Source organism: Mesoplodon bidens (assembly GCF_964165515.1).
Source record: "Mesoplodon bidens genome assembly, chromosome: 1".
NCBI lineage: Eukaryota > Metazoa > Chordata > Mammalia > Artiodactyla > Ziphiidae > Mesoplodon > Mesoplodon bidens.
Window position 1 is genome coordinate 123515189 of NC_138176.1, and position 21540 is coordinate 123536728.

General features: G+C 39.7%; 1 protein-coding gene across 2 annotated transcripts in view; it reads left to right on the forward strand.

Moving 5' to 3' along the window:
* REEP3 (receptor accessory protein 3) overlaps window positions 1-21540 on the forward strand; it is a 91682-nt gene that overhangs the window by 64498 nt on the left and 5644 nt on the right. For both annotated transcript variants that reach the window (XM_081234741.1, XM_081234742.1), the window contains exons 3-6: window positions 4939-5015; window positions 7031-7151; window positions 7325-7438; window positions 17212-17359. In XM_081234741.1, coding sequence (XP_081090867.1) covers window positions 4939-5015; window positions 7031-7151; window positions 7325-7438; window positions 17212-17359 — 460 coding nt within the window. The remainder of the gene's footprint in view (window positions 1-4938; window positions 5016-7030; window positions 7152-7324; window positions 7439-17211; window positions 17360-21540) is intronic.

A 21540-nucleotide genomic window follows, 5' to 3' on the forward strand; every position in this document is an offset into this window, starting at 1 on the left:
AGCTTGCTTATTACTCATTGTTCTCATGAAGATACCTAAACAACAGTTTTGTTGATTTTACCAATTGTTTCTGAACTGGAAAGAAATAGCATTTGTTCCCACTATCTTAAGAACATCAATTTTTTTCCCAGTAATTTTAAAGGTAGACTGTGGTTTATTACAGTTACCTGTTAAGTTACAGTCTTCTATTTGCATAACATTTTAATGACACTTATTTCTATTATATTTGGTTACATACAATCATAAGATTATCAGTGTGATTGTCTTCCTACTAGTTTTTTGTTTTAGTATTGCATTTTGTTACTGATGTTTTCTGTCGATCTAAAGAATATTTTATCTCCACATATTTATAATTCTAAATTTGTGACTTGCTTTTTTTTCTTTCTTCCTTCCTTCCTTCCCTCCCTCCCTCCTTCCCTCCTTCCTTCCTTTCTTCCTTCCTTCTTTTCTTTCTCTCCTTGACTTCTTTCTGTTATTTCCTTTGGGCTAGACCTTAAACAGTAGACTGAGCAGCCTTGAGGTATAGTTGTTTTTTTGGTTTTTTGTTTTTTGTTTTTGCGGTACGCGGGCCTCTCACTGTTGTGGCCTCTCCCGCTGCGGAGCACAGGCTCCGGACGCGCAGGTTCAGCGGCCATGGCTCACGGGCCCAGCCGCTCCGCAGCGTGCGGGGTCCTCCCGGACCTGGGCACAAACCCGTGTCCCCTGCATCGGCAGGCGGACTCCCAGCCACTGCGCCACCAGGGAAGCCTGAGGTATAGTTTTAATGAAACCTTTGCTGAGTAATCATTTGGTATAAAATCCCAACCATTAACAGAAAAAAGAAAGCAGTATCTTTTCAAGGTTAACTTTCTTTGTGCTTGTTCCCATGAATAACACACACTCATTGAATTCATTTAATTATTACCACAACTCAACTATATTTAAGGTCCATCTTTCTAATGAGGACAACAAAAAAATCCATAAGTTTATGAGAGCAGATTGTCAAAGAATATATTCAATAAAGATAAATTAGAACCATGGAGTTTTGCTTATATAAAATTGTAGCCTATACCTCAGGAAAATGTCTAGGAATACCCTATTGAGTATATAGTTTGTTGTTGTTTTTTAACTAAAAAGATAGAGCCTTCTTTTTCTTCTTTTCTCCCTTTTTTTATTTTTGGCATTATTGTGTATTCTCACAACCTAAATAAATTTTTTTCCTTTTAGAGATAAACATTATATACGTGAAAGTACTTATTTATTTGGTGGGGTTTAAAATGAATTTGAAAACTGAATTAACACTTGACTTTACCGAAGCCAGGGTGCTTTTGAAACCTGTGGGACTGTAGCAGCTCTAGTCTATTTGAGAAGTAGTCTTTCAGGGAGTGTCACCAAACATTAGCTATCTGTGCAGTTCCTTTCACCTCTACTCAACCCTATTAACAGGTAAATTATGACTATTTGTAGGGTATTTTTTATCGTTGTTATCCATTTGGAAGATCACATCCATAATGACGGTTGTAAAATAGTAAAATAATGAAAATATAAAATAATGAAAAATAACAAGCGTTGACTTAAATCATTTATTTTTCTGAAAGTTTCCTAAAGTTCCTATGAGGGAGACCATTTCACTCAAGCCACTACTTTCCCAGGAAAGAAGGTGGTAAAGTTTACACTGAAATCCCCAAGCTGAGTACCGGAGACGGAAGAGAGAGTTGAAAAGATTGGTCTGATGGCAGCTGCTTGTTTGAAAATCTGCCTGGTTCAGGCTTCAAAGTAGACTGTGCCCTCCTGCGCCCATTTCCCAGCTTGGTGACCTTGCACAACATGCTTACTTTGGCCCTCAGTAAAATGAGAGTAGTTTGCCAGGTTACTTATTTTCAAACTCTGCCCCATGGAGCAGTAGGGTTTCTTGGAGTTTCCTCAAGAGTCCGACGGTGGGTAGAATGGGAGGACCAACCAGAGCTGGGGTTTTTTTTGGTAATTGTTTTACAATTTTTTTCAATAAAGGTTTATTTAGTTCAAAAAACTTGATCGCCACCAAGGTCCCTTCTAGCTCAATGAAAGTGCATTGTTTTGTTTGCAGGGGCTTTTTTTCTCCATTTCTTTTTGAGGGGATAACCTTGTGAATACAGTTGAACAGTAAAAGTACTAAATTACTGTTTGCTTTGGAAAAGCTAAATGAACAAACTCATGTGAGAGCCTCACTTTCCTTTAAATAGAAAGGGGCGGGGAGAAAAAACACATAGGATTTTAGCCCTGGAAGAAAATCCCCATATTGGGACAAAAGCTTGGAACTGGCAGCAGTGAGGGATTTAAGATAACTCATGAAAAGTGAAAAACTAAAGAGAATATTTGGTCTAACTTTCTTTTTTAATTTGAGATGATAATCTTATAAATCAATTTCGTTGTAGTTTAAATAGAGATAACGTGCCGTACTATTTTCTTCAGGCAATTTTCTAAGCTCTTGGGTAAATTATTATGCATATGTCACAACACATTGCTTCAAAAGTTATTCATAGCTATTACTGATTTCTCCATGTACATAGAAAACTGTTTAAGCTACCTGAGTTATAGTTCCTTATTGTTTATGGAATACCCAAACAAGCATCTGTATTAAAACTAAATAGGTCAATTTTCTAGCTAATTATAGAGACCTAATTTTTGTTTTTTTGTCATCTTATTGGGATGAGAACAAGGGAAGTAGTGGTTATTCTTGGACCTCGCATTCAGCAATTCCTCACATTTCTTTCTGTACATGGCAAAATTGGTTACTAGCACCAATTCCAGAGTCAGGCAGCTTGAATAAGTCATTTTACCTCTCTCTGCCACCGTTTCCTTATAATCATATAATTATGTTTTCTACTTCATAATGTTGTTGTGGGGATAAGTGAATTAATATATGTGATGCACTTAGTACAGTCCCTGGCCTATAGTTGTCATGGTTTTGTGTATTATTGTTAGCCATTATTATATTATTGAGAAAGTGGAGGGGGTTTTTTTTACATCTTTATTGTAGTATAATTGCTTTACAATGTTATGTTAGTTTCTGCTGTATAACACAGTGAATCAGCTATACGTATACATATATACGCATATCCCCTCCCTCTTGCATCTCCCTCCCTCCCACCCTCCCTATCCCACCCCTCTAGGTGGTCACAAAGCACCAAGCTGATCTCCCTGTGCTATGCGGCTGCTTCCCACTAGCTATCTACTGTACATTTGGTAATGTATATATGTCAGTGCTACTCTCTCACTTCGTCCCAGCTTACCCTTCCCCCTCCCCGTGTCCTCAAGTCCATTCTCTACGTTTGCATCTTTATTCCTGTCCTGCCCCTAGGTTCTTCAGAACCTTTTTTTTTTTTTTAGATTCCATATATATGTGTTAGCATATGGTATTTGTTTTTCTCTTTCTGACTTACTTCACTCTGTATGACAGACTCTAAGTCCATCCACCTCACTACAAATAACTCAATTTTGTTTCTTTTTATGGCTGAGTAATATTCCTTTGTATATACGTACCACATCTTCTTTATCCATTCATCTATCGATGGACACCTAGGTTGAAAAGCAGAGATTTTAACCCTTAAAGAAAATCCAACCTACATGAGAGATGAGAGTCTCTGTGCTTAGGAAGGTGGAAAGGTATATTCTCACTCATTTGTGAGAATGAGTTCAAGATAAAATTAATATGGCAGCATTCCATGAAAAGGATTGGTACAGAGATACCAGAGTCTTGAGGACCTTTTAAGATGCTCTATTCCAGGCAAGAGGTAAAAATATCCTGAACTACTGTCTTAGTTCTTTTAGGCTGCTATAACAAAAATACCATAGTCTAGGTGGTTTATAAACAACAGAAATGTATTCTCACAGTTTAGGAGGCTGAGAAGTCCAAGATCAAAGTGCCAGCAGACCCCATGTCTGGTGAGGGCCCACTTCCCAGTTTATGATGGCCATCTTCTTGCTGTGTCCTCACATGGTAGAAGAGCAGAGAGAGCTCTCTGGGGTCTCTTTTATAAGGACACTATTCACATTCATGAGGACACTACCTTCATGACCTGAAAACCTCCCAAAGGCCCCACCTTCTAGTACACATTCAGGGTTAGGATTTCAGCCTATGAATTTTGAAGGGACACAAACATTTGGTCTATTGCAACTACTCTTGTGGTATTGGAGTAGAAAGAAAAGGATATGTGAAAGATTACAGGCTGGGCTTCCCTGGTGGTGCGGTGGTTGGGAGTCTGCCTGCCGATGCAGGGGACACGGGTTCGTGCCCCAGTCCGGGAGGATCCTGCATGCCGCGGAGTGGCTGGGCCCGTGAGCCATGGCCGCTGAGCCTGCGCGTCTGCAGCCTCTGCTCCGCAGCGGGAGAGGCCGCAGCGGTGAGAGGCCCGCGTACCGCAAAAAAAAAAAAAAAAAAGATTACAGGCTTATATTTAGGGTAAGAGGAAGAAGACACCAACCTTAGACTTTCAAAGTGGGTGACTAGCATCATGGATGTAACAAACCCAGGATTGTTCTTTGGTTTCCAAATTGTTTCTATATATTGAGAAATAAGGAATGCAAAATTTAAAAGCCTAATAAAGATTAAATGTGGTCATATCATATACTGTATGATTTGTATAATAATTAAATAGCTAGTAATCTTCATAAGGGAGCACGTAGATAAGATCTTTTAAAGAATTTTCCTCCAGTTAAGAAAAACATGTCCTATTTTTTCAATTCTCTCATTTCGGTTCCTACATTATATTGTATCAAGCCTAGAGATTTGTTATTCTTTGATTCTTCTATCCCAAGACTACTGATGTAGTGATGTGAGGAACTCAGGCATAAAACCTGTTGAGAATTAAACCATCGCCTTCTGCATTTAATCCTACATACTATATATGATATATACAGTTTTTCAGAGTTGCAGATAACTTTGGTCTATTATTCCATATGTATTTTTATTGTTTCCAGGTTCGATGGATGATGTACTGGATTGTCTTTGCTCTCTATACTGTGACTGAAACAGTAGCAGATCAGACAGTTGCTTGGTAAGTTCTAGTGATGACAAAAGGCCAGACTATAGACTCTTATTCAGGTGTCCTGAGTTCTTATCCTGCTCTGGCTGTTAACGGAGTGAATTTGATCAGTCTACCTAATTATCCATTGTATCATTTTCTTCATCTGGGTTCCCCACAAGACATTACTTTCCTTTGGAAATCCCCCAGGTGAAGGCAGCTCATCCTTCTCCCCACATGCCACTCCCTGCCCATCTCCCACACACCTCCCACTACCTTGGAATAGAGAAAACTTGGTTGTCATTATCTTTTTTCCACACTGATGACTTCAGACTATTTTTTCTTGATTTCTTCCTAAGCGACTCCTCTTTTTATAGCTTTTTTTTTTTTTTTTTTTTTTGGCTGTATGTGGGCCTTTCACTGTTGTGGCCTCTCGAGTTGCGGAGCACAGGCTCCGGACGCGCAGGCCCAGCGGCCATGGCTCACGGGCCCAGCCGCTCCACGGCATGTGGGATCTTCCCGGACCGGGGCACGAACCCATGTCCCCTGCATCGGCAGGCGGACTCTCAACCACTGCGCCACCAGGGAAGCCCACGACTCCTCTTTTGAATCCCACAGCATCTGGTTTTAGCACTCCCTCCCCATCCTTAAAAGTCTCATATACAGGGCTTCCCTGGTGGCCCAGTGGTTGAGAGTCCGCCTGCTGATGCAGGGGACACGGGTTCGTGCCCCGGTCCGGGAAGATCCCACATGCCACGGAGCGGCTGGGCCCGTGAGTCATGGCCGCTGAGCCTGCGCGTCCAGAGCCTGTGCTCTGCAACGGGAGAGGCCACAACAGTGAGAGGCCCGCGTACCGCAAAAAATAAAAATAAAAAAAAAAGTAAACAACGTAGAAAAAGCTTACCACGAGCAATGATAGTCCAGAAACTCCTCTGTAACTGCACTGTGCAGAGACCCTTTGTAGACTACACAAGAGTCATTCCTCACTGCCCCCTGCCCACCTGTCTCATCAGAAGAGTCCAGATTTTTTTTTTTTATCATGTATCTTAGTACTTCATGTACCACAAGGTGCTGGTCCCCTCATGATGTATTAGTTAACTTTTGCTGTGGCAACAAACAACCCTAAAAGCACAATGGGTTAGAAAAACAAACATTCATTTCTTGCTCAAGCTATATGAGGACAAATGGTTGACTGCAACTTTGCTGGGCTCAGCTCAGTTTTAAGTGTCTTCTTGTTCAAGGACCAAGGATGAAGAAGCAGCTGTTCTCGTGGCAAAAAGCAAAAGTTGAAAGCAGGAGGTTGGGGGTGTTGAGGTGAGGGAGTCAAAGGGCATTTAAAGCATCTCCTTGCATGTGACATATGTCACACTCACATTCTGTTGCCCAAAGCAGGTCACATGGCTAAAGCCATGGTCATTGCTTGAGGAAGTGTTTTCAGCCTACCGAGAAGGCACTGAAGAATCAAGTGGGAAGGGGCATGGGTATATTACCCTAATTCCCAGGTTACCACAATGGCAATTCCATTCTCCTTTCAAGTGAACAGTTTAGGTCTGTCAAGTGCTGCAGTTCTGGCCAAATGAAATTGGAGGGGACGTTTTCTGGGAGCTCTAAGGGAAGGAGATGTGTATATGGGGTAACACTGTACACTTGGTGCTTATAAAGGTGACTCCTGATGCTTGGAGGTGTGTCCAGGTAATGCCATGACAGCTACGCTCTGCAGACAGGGTGGGTGTACCTTACTATCGTGGTTATAAATGCTATTAACGCCCTCTCTGAACTGCCACAGTCAGTTTGGCAGCTTGGCTGTGCTTGTCTAAACAGAGCAATCTTGTACTAGAATGTGTGAATCACTCTGGGGGTCAGGTTGCTCTGATCTGTATAGTTAATGAGATTTTTGTCAATTCAAACATGGTTGTTTTCCTGATCACAACTTTTTACATGTGAAAACTTAACCCAGTGACTGAACTTTGTAAAAAGTTTTTTTTGCAATTTCCTCGTGGTCTGCACTTTATTTTCACTGGCGTTTTTTTCTAATTTTTTCTTGTTAGGTTCCCCCTGTACTACGAGCTTAAGATTGCTTTTGTCATATGGCTGCTCTCTCCCTATACCAAAGGAGCAAGTTTAATATATAGAAAATTCCTTCATCCACTACTTTCTTCAAAGGAAAGGGTAAGATATACAGATTATTTCCACAAATCACTTGTTAGAACTGTATATCATCACATGCTGTATGCTATAAAATGAGTGAAACTATTACGTTAAGGGGGAGAAGTCCCAGTTTTCAGCTTCTTGACATTCTTTTTAAATAAAATTAATATTTATGGTTTTGATTTTTTTTCTAGGAGATTGATGATTATATTGTACAAGCAAAGGAACGAGGCTATGAGACTATGGTAAACTTTGGGCGTCAAGGTTTAAATTTAGCAGCTACTGCCGCTGTCACTGCAGCAGTGAAGGTAATTCTTTATTTACCTTTTTTTTTTTTAATCCAGTGTCACATTGTCAATGAATAATGTAGGGTGGCTTTTTACTTCAGATCATTATAAAATTTTGGCACAAATTTACCTTGTTTATTTCTGTAATACTAGGAAAAAAAAGTAGATTATTTTAAAGGCATTTTAACATGTGTTTTCTATAATTGTTGGATATTTTGAAACTCTTAATTGATGACAAAATGAGAGCTAGTTAGTAAGTAAAGCATACTGGAAAATGTCATTTTGTCATAATTTTCCTGCTTTATAACCTTAAAGTAGTTTTGAGTAAATCACCTTTAGTGAAGATGACCATTCTTTCTTTCTCTGTCTTTGGTGTTTTTTCCCTCTCTCTCTCCATGGCAATATCTTGGTAGGATTTCTGGCTTACTTCTGCACCCATACTTCAACCAGTTTGAGGTAACTTGATTATTCAAAATAAGGCATGAAAATTTTCTGTTCTTAAAACTTAAGATTTTACTTAGCCAATTACTAATGTCATGTGTTGTGTTTTGCAAGCCAAATTATCAAAGGAATGCCTTCTGTGAAAATTCGCATTATGGCTTTTGGATTTCTTTGCATGTAGTAATTACTGTGGTTTATTTTAAATACCATAGCATAATTGGTTTTGGTGTGTAGTATATGGAAGGAAAATAGGTTTCAGATCCAGAAAGTGCTGAGTGTGACTTTCTAAGTAACCATCGGTGATTTACTTAACTTCTCAATTGGAAGGATGGCGAGGAGGAGAAAATGAGGTGGAAGAGAACTAAAGTCGTCATCTTCTGTATATGAAAGTAGAGGTTTTAAAGTGGTTGCCTGCAGGGGAATGGAGAGAAGGGGACCGAGGGCTTCTTGCTTTCTTTTGTTACAAAATTTAGCATTATTTAACTTTACAAATGAAGTACATGTATTTATTTACACCCCAGAGAAGATGCTTTCTGAGTTTTCCATACTTAAAAGCAACATTCAACGTGATTCTATCGCAAAAAACTAAAAATTAACTTTTGACGTCAAAAATTGCTTAGAAAATATAGACATTTTAGAACATTGTATTAGGAAACATAGAAGCACACAAATCCTATTTGCCCTCTTTACTTTTTTTTTTTTCTTTACTTGGCTGCATTGGGTCTTTGTTGCTGTGCGCGGGCTTTCTCTAGTTGCGGTGGGAGAGCGGGGGCTGCTCTTCTTTGCGGTACGTGGACTTCTCATCGCGGTGGCTTCTCTTGTCGTGGAGCACGGGCTCTAGGCGCGCCAGCTTCAGTAGTTGTGGCTCGCAGCCTATAGTGCGCAGGCTCAGTAGCTGTGGTGCACGGGCCTAGTTGCCCCCAGGCACGTGGGATCTTCCTGGACCAGGGTGCGAACCCACATCCCCTGCTTTGGCAGGCGGATTCTTAACCACTGAACCAGTGGGGAAGTCCCTGCTCTCTTCACTTTAACACTTAAATATAGTTTATAATCCTACATACTCTGTGAGACACCTCCCTACATATTATCACTATTTTGTAGGATATTTATTTTATTTTGACTTACTACTTCCAAACTCTGTGTGAGGAATCAGAAACCCCAACTAGATTATCTTATCCTGGTTCCCTTCTCATTTATTTTTATTTTATACATACTTTGCTGCCATCAGTATTTAACATCCAATATATTTATTCAACATGTATGTATTTAATTATTTAACATCTATATGTATGTATGTTTTTATTATTTGTTTGTTTGTTTGTTTTGGCTGCGCCCGGTCTTACTTGCAGCATGTGGGATCTAGTTCCCTGACCAAGGATTGAACCCAGGCCCCCTGCATTGAGAGCCAGAGTCTTATCTATTGGACTTCCAGGGAAGTCTCTATGTATGTATTTAATGCCTACCATATGGTAGGTGCTTGGGATGCAGCAATGAACAAAATAGATAACAGTCCTTATCCTCACAGGCTACTACTGTCAAGCTGAATGTCTGTACTCACTAACTGAAAATTTTACCTCATCTTTGGTTGCTTAGAGCCTACCCCTTGCCCTCCACTATGAAAATAAGCATTATCTGGTAATTCCCTGGCGGTGCAGTGGTTAGGACTCCACGCTTTCACTGCCGAGGGCCAGGGTTCAATCCCTGGTCCGGGAACTACGATCCCACAAGCCTCACGGTGCAGACAAAAAATATAAATAAAAAATAAAATAAAAGTAAGCATTGTCTCACAGAAACACTTTGCTGTAGAAAGGCTATAAAAGTAATTCTCTACCTATGTTTCTCTGGCTTCTTTGTTGTTCAATGTTTGTTTTTATTTATACATTTAACAAATCAAAACCACCTCCCTACTTCAAAGGCAGGAAACAGATCATAAAAGTCATCTAAGTTACCACTGCAGAACAAACAAACACACATCCTGTAATTTGAATTCACTTTGGAATGCTCTCTTTTGTTTGTGATCTCCTGATCCTTTTGTTATCAAGCTCACTGTATGAGGCAACCCTCACCATTCGCCTCATGAGCACAGGAATGCTGGCATCAACCATACTGGATTTTATTCATTAGAAATAGTCGTTAAATATGCTGAACACAGCATAATGTTAACACTATTTGCCTCAAGTTTTACTGTGCCTATTTTAAAGTAGGGGAAATTAGTTTCATCTCTGGAGATGTCAAAGAAAGGTAGTGTGATGGACGAATCACTGAACCAGACACTTCATACCGAAGAGTAAAGTGAAACTGAAATAGGAAATAGGTCAAGTTTAAGGAGAAACTGCAAGAAAGCTAATAGAAAGACTTGAGAATTATTAAACATTTTTTTTGCAATATATGGTTTTTCTAAAATATCTTTCAGGCTAAAAATATTGGACTCTCAGTGTGACCTTTAAAGATCAGCAGTACCCCTGACTAGTTTTCCCAGGTTGAACCACCTGAGCATGTTAAAGATGAAAATAGGAATCTAATCAGAACATTTATTACACCGTAAAGCAATTTTCTGAAAATGTTACTCAGTTCTGTGACCTCATTACCAGGCATCTGTTACCAAGGTCAGTGTGCAAGTTTATTTTGGCTGAGCAAAGCACAAGCATACGAAGGAGCTTCAGGGATTTTACTGAGGATGTTCAACATCCCATAGCTTTCACACGATAAATGCCGGTGGCCTTTGTACAGATGAGCAATACTCCTGCCGGACGAAGGACAGATGAAGAAAAGTACGTTTACTCGTATTAACCATCTCTTGGGATTTTCTTTGGCAGCCTCTTCTTGGTGAATTCTTTGGCAGATATTATAAAAAAAATCAATTATCACAGAAATGAGAGTATTAAAGTTAAAATTTCTGAAATCTTATTGACTGTAAATGATGATGATTAGGTCAGAAATCCTGACATCTTGCTGTTTGTTTTTTTTTTTGTTTTCTTTTTTGCGGTATGCGGGCCTCTCACTGTTGTGGCCTCTCCCATTGCGGAGCACAGGCTCCAGACGCGCAGGCTTAATGGCCAGGGTTTACGGGCCTAGCCGCTCTGTGGTGTGATGGGATCTTCCCAGACCGGGGTACGAACCCGTGTCCCCTGCATCGGCAGGCGGACTCTGAACCACTGCGCCACCAGGGAAGCCCTTGCTGTCTGTTTTAATGGCTTTCTGTTTGTGAAAGGATTTAAGGAGATTCAGCTGCTTAGTATCATCCATTTAAAAAGGGAGCACTTCTTTAGACAATGGAGAAGAAAGATCATATTTTTTTCTCTGCAATCTAGGAAAGCACAATATTATAATGAAAGTTGAATTCTATAGCAGTTGAGTTGTCAGCATTTTTTAGCCCTGATTCTGCCACTAATTAGCAGTGAGATTTGGGGCAGTCATCTGCACTGATCTAAGTATTTATTTTCTTACCCGTAAAATGCAGGGGTAAAAACTGACTTCTAAAACCCCTTATGCTCTAAAACAGTGCTTCTCAACTGGGGGTAGTTTTGCCCTCCAAGGGACATTTGGCCATGTTTGGAGACGTTGTGGGTTGTCACAAGTTAGAGGGGTGTGCTGCCAGTGGCATCTCAGGTAGAGGACAAGGATGCTGCTTAATATCCTACAAAGCACAGGACGGCATCCCCACACACACACACACAAAATTATCTAGCCCAAAATAGCATTGGTGCTGAAGTTGAGAAACCCTGCTCTAAAAGTATGATGAGTCAGAAAAGGCTAAAAGAATACATAAATATGTATAGGTAGTTTGGGTGATGGGTTACAAATAATCTTTCTTTTTTATATTTTCTCTGTTACAAACATTCTTCAATAAATATATATTGCTTTAATCTTAAAACCACTAAAATATATTTTTCACTTAATGCAGATGCAATCAATTCCATTCTAGGCTTGATAAGATTGTGTTAAATGTCCATAGGGTAAAGCCATTTCCCTAAAAACTGGAGACTGATCCTATCTGCAGTTATACTGTAGTATGTCAAAGATCAACGAGAAATAGAGCTTCATGGCTATTCATTATTGAACAGTATCATAAAAATTGTTCCATAAAAGATTGTTTGGGGCTTCCCTGGTGGTGCAGTGGTTGAGAGTCTGCCTGGCGATGCTAGGAGACATGGATTCGTGCCCCGGTCCGGGAAGATCCCACATGCCACGGAGCGGCTGGGACCGTGAGCCATGGCCACTGAGCTTGCGCGTCCGGAGCCTGTGCTCCGCAACGGGAGAGGCCACAACAGTGAAAGGCCCGCGTACCGCAAAATAAAAAAAATAAAAAGATTGTTTGTATGCTTATAAGATTATAAAGCATTGCTGATTATGTTTTTGAATTCTTAATTTAAAAATGTGAAGAGGATAGGTTGAGGTTTTATACAAAGATGCTGATAAGCACGGTAAATTCCCCTTATTTAACACAAAATATAGTAACTTTAATGTAATATATAACCAGGATATGAAGTATTTAAACAAAGGCAGAATCGTTTGGGTATAAAGAAGTTAGAATTAGTCATACATGCAGGGTCCCTTTTCACAGATGCCAACTATAGACTTGGATACTTGAGCAGACATGCAGATTCTCTAGTGCCCTTGGATGTAAGTGAGCTCTGTGTGAAGCTGCTTCTCAGCTGAAGGATTCTTTCCAGAGCTTGAATGTGTTAGATTTGGTCCCAGCCCTCCCGCCCAGTCAGCCCTTACAGTGTTCTTAGTTTCTTAAATGGATGTTCTGGGCTCATCCAAATTCAAACCCCGAGAACTCAGAGTTACCTGAAGGCAGGAACACTTCTGCTAATGATGTGAAATATTCTTCAGAATGCTTTTTAATTACTTTGACTTTTGCTTTCTCATCATAATCTTTCTGTTACCTTCTCTTTGATTTTTAGGACCAATTTTAACAGACAGTGTACATACAATTCTGTAGAGAATAGGATCTAAAATACTGGGATATAGAATTACCTTGTGGATGGTAACGCCCTTCCAACTTACTGACTGAAACTGCTCTTTCCACATGTATTTTCCTCCTCAGACTAGAACCTGTCTTCATTTTTTTTTTTTTTTTTTTTTTGTGGTACACGGGCCTCTCACTGTGGTGGCCTCTCCCGTTGCGGAGCACAGGCTCCAGACGCGCAGGCTCAGCGGCCATGGCTCACGGGCCCAGCCGCTCCACGGCATGTGGGATCTTCCCGGACCGGGGCACAAACCCGTGTCACCTGCATCAGCAGGCAGACTCTCAACCACTGCGCCACCAGGGACGCCCTTACAGTGCTCTTTATTCGTTCACATGGGTTCTATTATATTTACTGTCCAGCGTCCTTTCCTTTCAGCTGGAATGACTTCCTTTAGTATTTGTTATAGGCGAGGGCTGCTAGTGACAAATTCTTAGTTTTTAAATATCTTTGTCTGAATTTGTTCTTTAAAGGACAGTTTTGCTGGATAGTGAATACACATTTGAAACTTTTTTTCTCTCAAAACTTTGAATATGTCATCCCAGTGCTTTCTGTCCTCTGTGGTTTCTGAAAAGGCATTATTAATTTAAAGAAAATCTCAATATCTTTTGTATTGTTATTGACAAGTGACTATAATAATTCCCTGTTTATGCCCTCAAAATGTAGAAACAATTTTTCTTTTAATTATGGGAGTAAGGAATTTAGATATTGGAGAAATGATCAAGAAATGGATCAGAAATTCTTATAGTATACTATGTTACAATTAGAATTTCACTATACCATCTATGACTAATTTTGTAATATGAAGAAATTTTTGAAAAAAATCGCTCATCTGCCTAAACTTCACACTGTTTTCATTTTTTAGTATTTTTCCCTAACTATAACCATACTGCATACTTGTGCCCATATTTTGCATGATTTAGAATTCTGAGGTGGAGGGTAGATATTTCCACTTAACATTTTATTGCAAACATAATTCCCTTATTAATGGACTTTTTGTGCTGAATATATAAAAATTAGAGGGAATAGGTCTGCCTTTAGCTGCAATTATTTTATAATGACACTTCTCCTTTAAAGTGGTCACATTGGATACTTATAATTTATGTAATATTTTTGAAGTTCATAATAGTGCAATAGTTCTCTCCCCATGTTATTTCTATTCTGGACCCATTAGAAAATATACAGTGGAAAAAAATGATTTTTCAAAGTGATAATGGCTGTTGAAGTGCCGTGGGTCTTCAAGGAGGGTACAGCCCCTTTTTGCTTTTGTCTACAGCACCTGGCCTTTTTGGGGGATTGATAATACTTGGGGCTAGAGGGTTGGTTACTCAAGAGCTACATTAAAATCCATACTGGGGCTTCCCTGGTGGCGCAGTGGTTGAGAGTCCGCCTGCCGATGCAGGGGACACGGGCTCGTGCCCTGGTCTGGGGAGATCCCACATGCTGCGAAGCGGCTGGGCCTGTGAGCCATGGCCGCTGAGCCTGCGCGTCTGGAGCCCGTGCTCCGCAACGGGAGAGGCCACAACAGTGAGAGGCCCACGTACCGCAAAAAAAAAAAAAAGAAAAAAAATCCATACTGTATAGAGATCACCCAGATACCTCAGGGTTGCTCACCTTTTTTTTTTTTTTTTTTTTTTTTGCGGTACGCGGGCCTCCTACTGTTGTGGCCTCTCCCATTGCGGGCCACAGGCTCCGGACACACAGGCCCAGCAGCTATGGCTCATGGGTCCAGCTGCTCCACAGCATGTGGGATCTTCCCAGACCGGGGCATGAACCCGTGTCCCCTGCATCGGCAGGCGGACTCTCAACCACTGCGCCAACAGGGAGGTTGCTCACCTTTAATGTAACCTGAAGCAAACTCCTAGTGGATGGTGTAATCTACCCATGTAGATAGATACCCATGACTGTACCTATAGTTTGGTGCTGAAACTCTCTATATAAACTCCAGTGTTTACATTAAAACATGCTGCAACCTATGGAGAACTTACCAGCAGTCAAGAGTAATGAAAAAGAAGAGGCATAAAAAGAGTATTTAGTTTACTTATTACATACTCAATATCAGTCCCGTACCACGTGCACTCAGAGAACAGAAGAAGCCGAAGATTTGTCCCTCTCTAGTTTCTTTAAATCTTGCTCTGGAGGCAAAATATATAAAGTACAGCAATAGAACGAACATTAATTTGTGAGTTCATTTGTGAGATATGCCCGAAGTAATTAGTTGATTATAATCGTTAAAGATACCAAAGTTTCTGGGTGCTATAAAGCTAGACTGATTCAATGGCACTTTGACTCATTTGCATGCTGAGATGTACTTTCTTGAGTGTGAGGGTTTGGGAGTTACAGTAGAGGGTATCATGGACGTATATTATCATTCATTTGGCAATAGGAAAAAAAGTCAAGAATTGCTGAGAGAGGGCACAGACATACAAAGATAGGAATAGAGAAAATGACAGTTCTGAGAAAACAAGGCATCTGTTTCGGATGAGCACTGGTCACTTCCTTTTAGTGTGTGTCTGAAGTCTTCTGTCATCTTCTTTTTTTTTTTTTTTTTTTTTTGGCTGTACGCGGGCCTCTCACTGTTGTGGCCTCTCCCGTTGCGGAGCACAGGCTCCGGACGCACAGGTTCAGCTGTCATGGCTCAGGGACCCAGCTGCTCCGCAGCATGTGGGATCTTCCCGGACCGGGGCACGAACCCGTGTCCCGCTGCATCGGCAGGCGGACTCTCAACCACTACGCCACCAGGGAAGCCCTGTCATCCTCTATTTAAGAAGCAAATGGTATCCGATAAAAAGATAGTATAATGAATTAAACCTTGTCAAGAATGTTTAAAGATGTGTGGAATCCAATTATTTTTATTGAGGATATAGACCCTTTAATTTAATAATTCTTTTTCATAATTCAAAAAATATGGTAGAAATTACAAAACTTAAGTGGGGAATGAAAATGGTGTTTGGGTTTGACATAATAGGATATCACTCACTCGGAGTAGCTAAATCAAGACTCATGAAACAAGACCTTTTTCTTCAGTGTAAAATACATGTTAGCAGTAATGTTCGAATGTTTGTGGTGCCCTAGGCTTTGAAATTTAGAGATGAACCATTATGGATGAGTTTCTACAGTTACATTATAACTAGAGGCAATCATAAATTCACATGTGTGAGAAGAAGAAATAATAAATGTAAAAAAAACCTTTCGAATATTTTTAATCCAGCTATAAATAAGAAATGAGTCATCTGTATGCTATGCAAATTTTCAAGTGGGTAAATTTAGAGATTATTTTTTTCTCTTTACAAAACTTTATACTTTGGGGGGAAATGTAGTTATGTCTGAGAAGTTCAGAAATGTCCCTTTCAAAGCTGTGCAATGATGAAAAGCATTGAACTTTCTGCAGTAATGGGAATGTCCTGTATCTGCACTGTCCAGTACAATAGCCACTAGCCACATGTGGCTATTGAGCATTTGAAATGTAGCTAGTGCAATTAAGGAGCTGAATTTTTAAACTTATTTAATTTTAGTTAAATTTAAATACCCACTTGTACCTAATGTCTACCATATTGTTAAGGCTTTAAAATGACTTAAAGTCAAATTGTGTGTATTAGTAGATATGCTTTGCCAGATGGTGAATTCATTAACTGAATATCGTTTCATACTCAAGATTCTTTGGCTCTTAAATTTTTTTTACTGTGTTCTAGGTAGAGCCATTACCATTCCTGACTTAGCTTTAAGACAGCATCTCTTTTACTTTAAAAAGTTCTTCTGAATCATAAACGTAAGCCTCAAAGTGCTACTTTTTTTTTTTTTTTTGTGGTACGCGGGCCTCTCACTGCTGTGGCCTCTCCCGTTGCGGAGCACAGGCTCCGGACGCGCAGGCTCAGCGGCCATGGCTCAAGGGCCCAGCCGCTCCGCGGCATGTGGGATCTTCCCGGACGGGGGCACGAACCCGTGTCCCCTGCATCGGCAGGCGGACTCTCAACCACTGCGCCACCAGGGAAGCCCTCAAAGTGCTACTTTTAGGAGAGAGAAATATTATGGATGATGTTTACAGAGAGGATAAGCTCATTAAACATTTTTTTACATTCTTGAATTAAATTTAAAGCTGAAATGTTTGGGAGTGGAATGTACTGATGTCTACAACTTGCTTTGAAATGCATTAAAAATTGATTGATGGATGGAGAGATGGTAAATATATGGTAAAGCAGTTATAGCAAAATATAAATGATATATGGGTATCCACTGTAGAATTCTTTCAACTTTTCTGAATGTTTCATTTTAAAATGAATAAGCTTCATGATAAAATGTTGGAGGAAAGTTAAATGGAAACATATTAAGTAGTTTAAAGTGCATTTCTTTTCTTGGATCTATCACTTCTCTGTTAAATAGAGCCAAGGAGCAATAACTGAACGTTTACGAAGTTTCAGTATGCATGATCTAACAGCTATCCAAGGTGATGAGCCTGTGGGACAAAGACCATACCAACCTCTCCCAGAAACAAAAAAGAAAAGTAAATCAGCCTCCGGTGAATCACCAGGTGTGCTTGTTTTGTTTTAATGTATTGTTCTTTCATAATTGGGATCTTGAGTCAAGATGGGTACTAAAATAATACTTGGTCGCTACCTGAATTTGGGTAAACAACATTTATTTTTAAGCTTATATTCTTGAGCTTCACACTTAACTGTATGTAGGTCTCCTCCTCTAAATTTTGTCTAAATAAGGTTAGTGCTTGCTTTTTGTTGACTCTGGAGATAATCCAGGTAAGAAAGTAGCAGTAGCGGCTTGTGCTGCCATGAATTTTTAGAAGCAGTGGATGTGGTTACCCTCTACCACCAGCGCTAGTTCTGACCTGTGATCTCTAACTTGCTACTCAAACTATGTAGTGGCATCTGAGTTTTATAATTAAACCCTCCTTAATATAAGTGCTGTGAACAAAGAAGGATATTGACTTATAAGATAAAAAGTTTTAAGCAGGTGACAAAAGATGACAGGTTTGAAAATAGGATGACTCCAATGGAAAAATGTGTTGAAATCATGACTTGTAGACTAAGAACTAACTTGTTCTAATGTAAATTATAAGCATGTCATAGCTGATACGTTCTAAAATTTTAGTAAATTTTTGTGATCTTAGAAACAAACACATAAACAAAAAGACATAGTCCTTTAGTCATTTTTTTTTTGCATATAAGAAAGTTGTAGCTCAAGGCCCAACTGAGAACTAAGATCTTCAGGATATTTCTTATTAAAGTATTATTAGGTCCATAAGGTACAGGACTACTTGATCTTTTTTTTTTTTTTAAGTAGAAGTTTTCTTCTGAGGGAGACTGAAAATCATCCTTTATAATTAAAACCGATTTGAAAAGAGCAGTCCCGCAGTGAGAGAGTAGCATTGACATATATACACTACCAAATGTAAAATAGATAGCTAGTGGGAAGCAGCTGCATAGCACAGGGAGGTCAGCTTGGTGCTTTGTGACCACCTGGGAGGGTGGGAGGGAGACGCAAGAGGGAGGGGATATGGGGATATGTATATACGTATAGCTGATTCACTTTGTTACACAGCAGCAACTAACACACCATTGTAAAGCAATTATACTCCAATAAAGATGTTAAAAAAAAAAAAAAAAAAGAGGGACTTCCCTGGTGGCACAGTGGTTAAGAATCTGCCTGCCAATGCAGGGGACACGTGTTCAATCCCTGGTCCGGGAAGATCCCACATGCCACAGAGCAACTAAGCCCGTGTGCCACAACTACAGGGCCTGCGCTCTAGAGCCTGTGAGCCACAACTACTGAGCCCGTGTGCCACAACTACTGAAGCCCATGCTCCTAGAGCCCGTGCTTCGCAACAAGAGCAGCCACTGCAACGAGAAGCCCGCGCACCACAACGAAGAGTAGGCCCCGCTCACCACAACTAGGGAAAGCCCGCATGCATCAACGAAGACCCAACTCAGCCAAAAATAAATGAATTAATTAATTTAAGAAATGAAAGAAAGAAAAGAACAGTCCCTTCTTATAAAGGAAAAATAGTGAACTTTCTTCTAAGTTCTCCCCAGAATGAATAACTTTAAAAAGCTGGTGGCTATTATCTAAGAGGTAGTAATAAGTATTGGCCATTGATTAAAGTACTAATGCCTTTAAGAGTGAGGAAACTTTGAACCTTGAACCATCATCCTTAATACTTTAGTAATGTAAAAGTAGTCCCTAATAGGCATTTTCTTAATAAGCATTTTAAAAATTAGGTATACTGATTTTGTTTATGGGGACTGCTATATATTTTGCTGATTTGGACCAGTAATCTGAGCCCTTTATCAGCAGTTTATTCATAATTATACCTTAGAATTGGTTAAGAATTGTATTCCAATTATTTAAATAAAACCAGGATTATAAATTTGAAAATCCATGACACTATTTTTATGGTATCCATCTATTAAATTTAAAATGGTGTGACTAAAATATTTTAGGATAGTGAGGTGTTAGTTAGTTCTTCTGTTAAATTTTAAACAATGAAATTAAAAGATCAAGAAAGTTGGGAAACAAACACTCTCATACACTATTTATTTATTTATTTATTTTGCGGTACGCGGGCCTCTCACTGTTGCGGCCTCTCCCGTTGCGGAGCACAGGCTCCGGACGCGCAGGCTCAGCGGCCATGGCTCACGGGCCTAGCTGCTCCGCGGCATGTGGGATCTTCCCGGACTGGGGCACGAACCCGTGTCCCCTGCATCGGCAGGCGGACTCTCAACCACTGCGCCACCAGGGAAGCCCTCATACACTTTTTATGAGAGTTTAAAGTAGAATAATCATTTTGGATGACAGTCTGGCAAGACTTATCAAAATGTATTCTTTTTAACTCAGCAAGAAACTTCTAAGAACATGTCATAAGGAAATAATCAGACAAGTGTTCAAAGATATAGGTACAAAGATGTATGAATGTTCATCTTGTTGTTGTTTATAGTAACAAAATATTGGAACAAACCAAATTCCTAAGAGAAATGGTTAAGCAAAAAGGTAGCTATTAGCCGTGAAAAATAATAATGTCAGTTTCTACTTACTGACATGAAAACATATCCAGATTGGGGGCAGGGGGAACAGTAACAGTGAAACAATGTGTGTGTTATGATCCTATACCATAGAGGCACAATAGATAGATGATGAAATGGATTAATATACGTAAAGTTATTTTTTAGATATATGTACACAGAGGAGAGTCTGAAAGAGATTCTAAATGCTGCTAACTAAAATGTTAACAGCATTTACCTCTGAGTTGTGGGGTTTTAGTGATTTTTTTTTTAATCAACCTGTTACCCTTAAAATCAAAATTAAAACAAACCTACTTCTTGTTTTGAAAACAATTAAGGTATTCATTTTTTTATATCATGAATTTTTTTCTATTTTATTTACTTCCAAACTTTGTCAAGAAAAGCAAGTTGGTATGTTTTTTAGTGTGGGAAGTATATTTATATTGCAAAGTCTGTTTACTAATAGTTCATGTAATCAGTACAGTTAGCTCAGAACACAAGCAAATTCAAATATTTGGAAAAGTGGTTCCCTTTTGAAAACTACTAATGGCTTGCTCTGAGCGGTTTGAGGTTAGCTGATTGAGAGAAGTCTTGCTTTGATGAAGTTACTCAAGTCCGCATGTTGTCACTATGGGAAAAAGAGCTTCCTCCAAATGCTTTTTTGTAAGAAAATAGACACCTTGAACATGACGTTCACTTCCTTAGAAAGAACACCACATTCTGATAAGTGGAAATATTTTTTCTGCAAAGAACCTGCTGCTCCCATATTAGTTAAAAGTGGTTCAATATTCAGTTTCAATATACCAGCACATAAAGAGATTTCTGTTTTGTCTTGTTTTTGATGCTTTACATATTTATTTAATCCTTAAGATGACTATGCAGGTTAAATATTTTTATCCTTATTTTGTAGATGAATAAACTGAGACTTAAGGAGATTAAATTACTTGTCAAAGACCACCTACTCAATGACAGAAATGAAGTATCCAAGGTTCCTAACCTAATTCTTACTCTTTTTTTACTTTATAAAGAGACTGCACTTAGTGAGACACTTGGGCTGGAACAATGAATTCAAACAATTTGGCAGGGGTGACCTTAGAGATGCTTTAGTCAAAGATGGCAAATAAGTGACATGCCTCCTCTCTGCTCCTGTGCCCATGGCAGCCATTGCTAATGGATTGTGGCACTTCCCACACTGGCTCAGAATCCCTCTCAACACAGTGCCCCAGACAGCTCAACTGGCTCAGAGTTGGCATTCACATAGAAACGTATTCATCTCCCATCTGCCTCAACACCTTACCAGATAGGAAAACTGAGACCCAGAGAGGCAAGACTCACTGAAGGTCTTAACAGCTGTTAAGTGACCAAGTACTCATTTCTCCTCACATGGATCCAGGGCCCCTTCCACCACGATAACTAAGGCCCCTTCCAAGTCAACTTTCCATGATTCTGCACTTACATTAATACATTAATACATGGAAACTGCTTAGAACAGTGCCTGGTCCATGCTAAGTACTGGATCAGTATTGGCTATTATTATTATAAAGGGGGGAGGGGGGGACTTAAAATATACCAATTCTAAGACGTACGAGCTATGAATAAAACCAGGTCAGTTTGCAAAAGCATCTGCTACTTTTCCTAAAATGGTAACAGAGCTCTGGGCCAAAGGTGGTCAAACAGCTGCAGCCTTACGCCTCAGGGC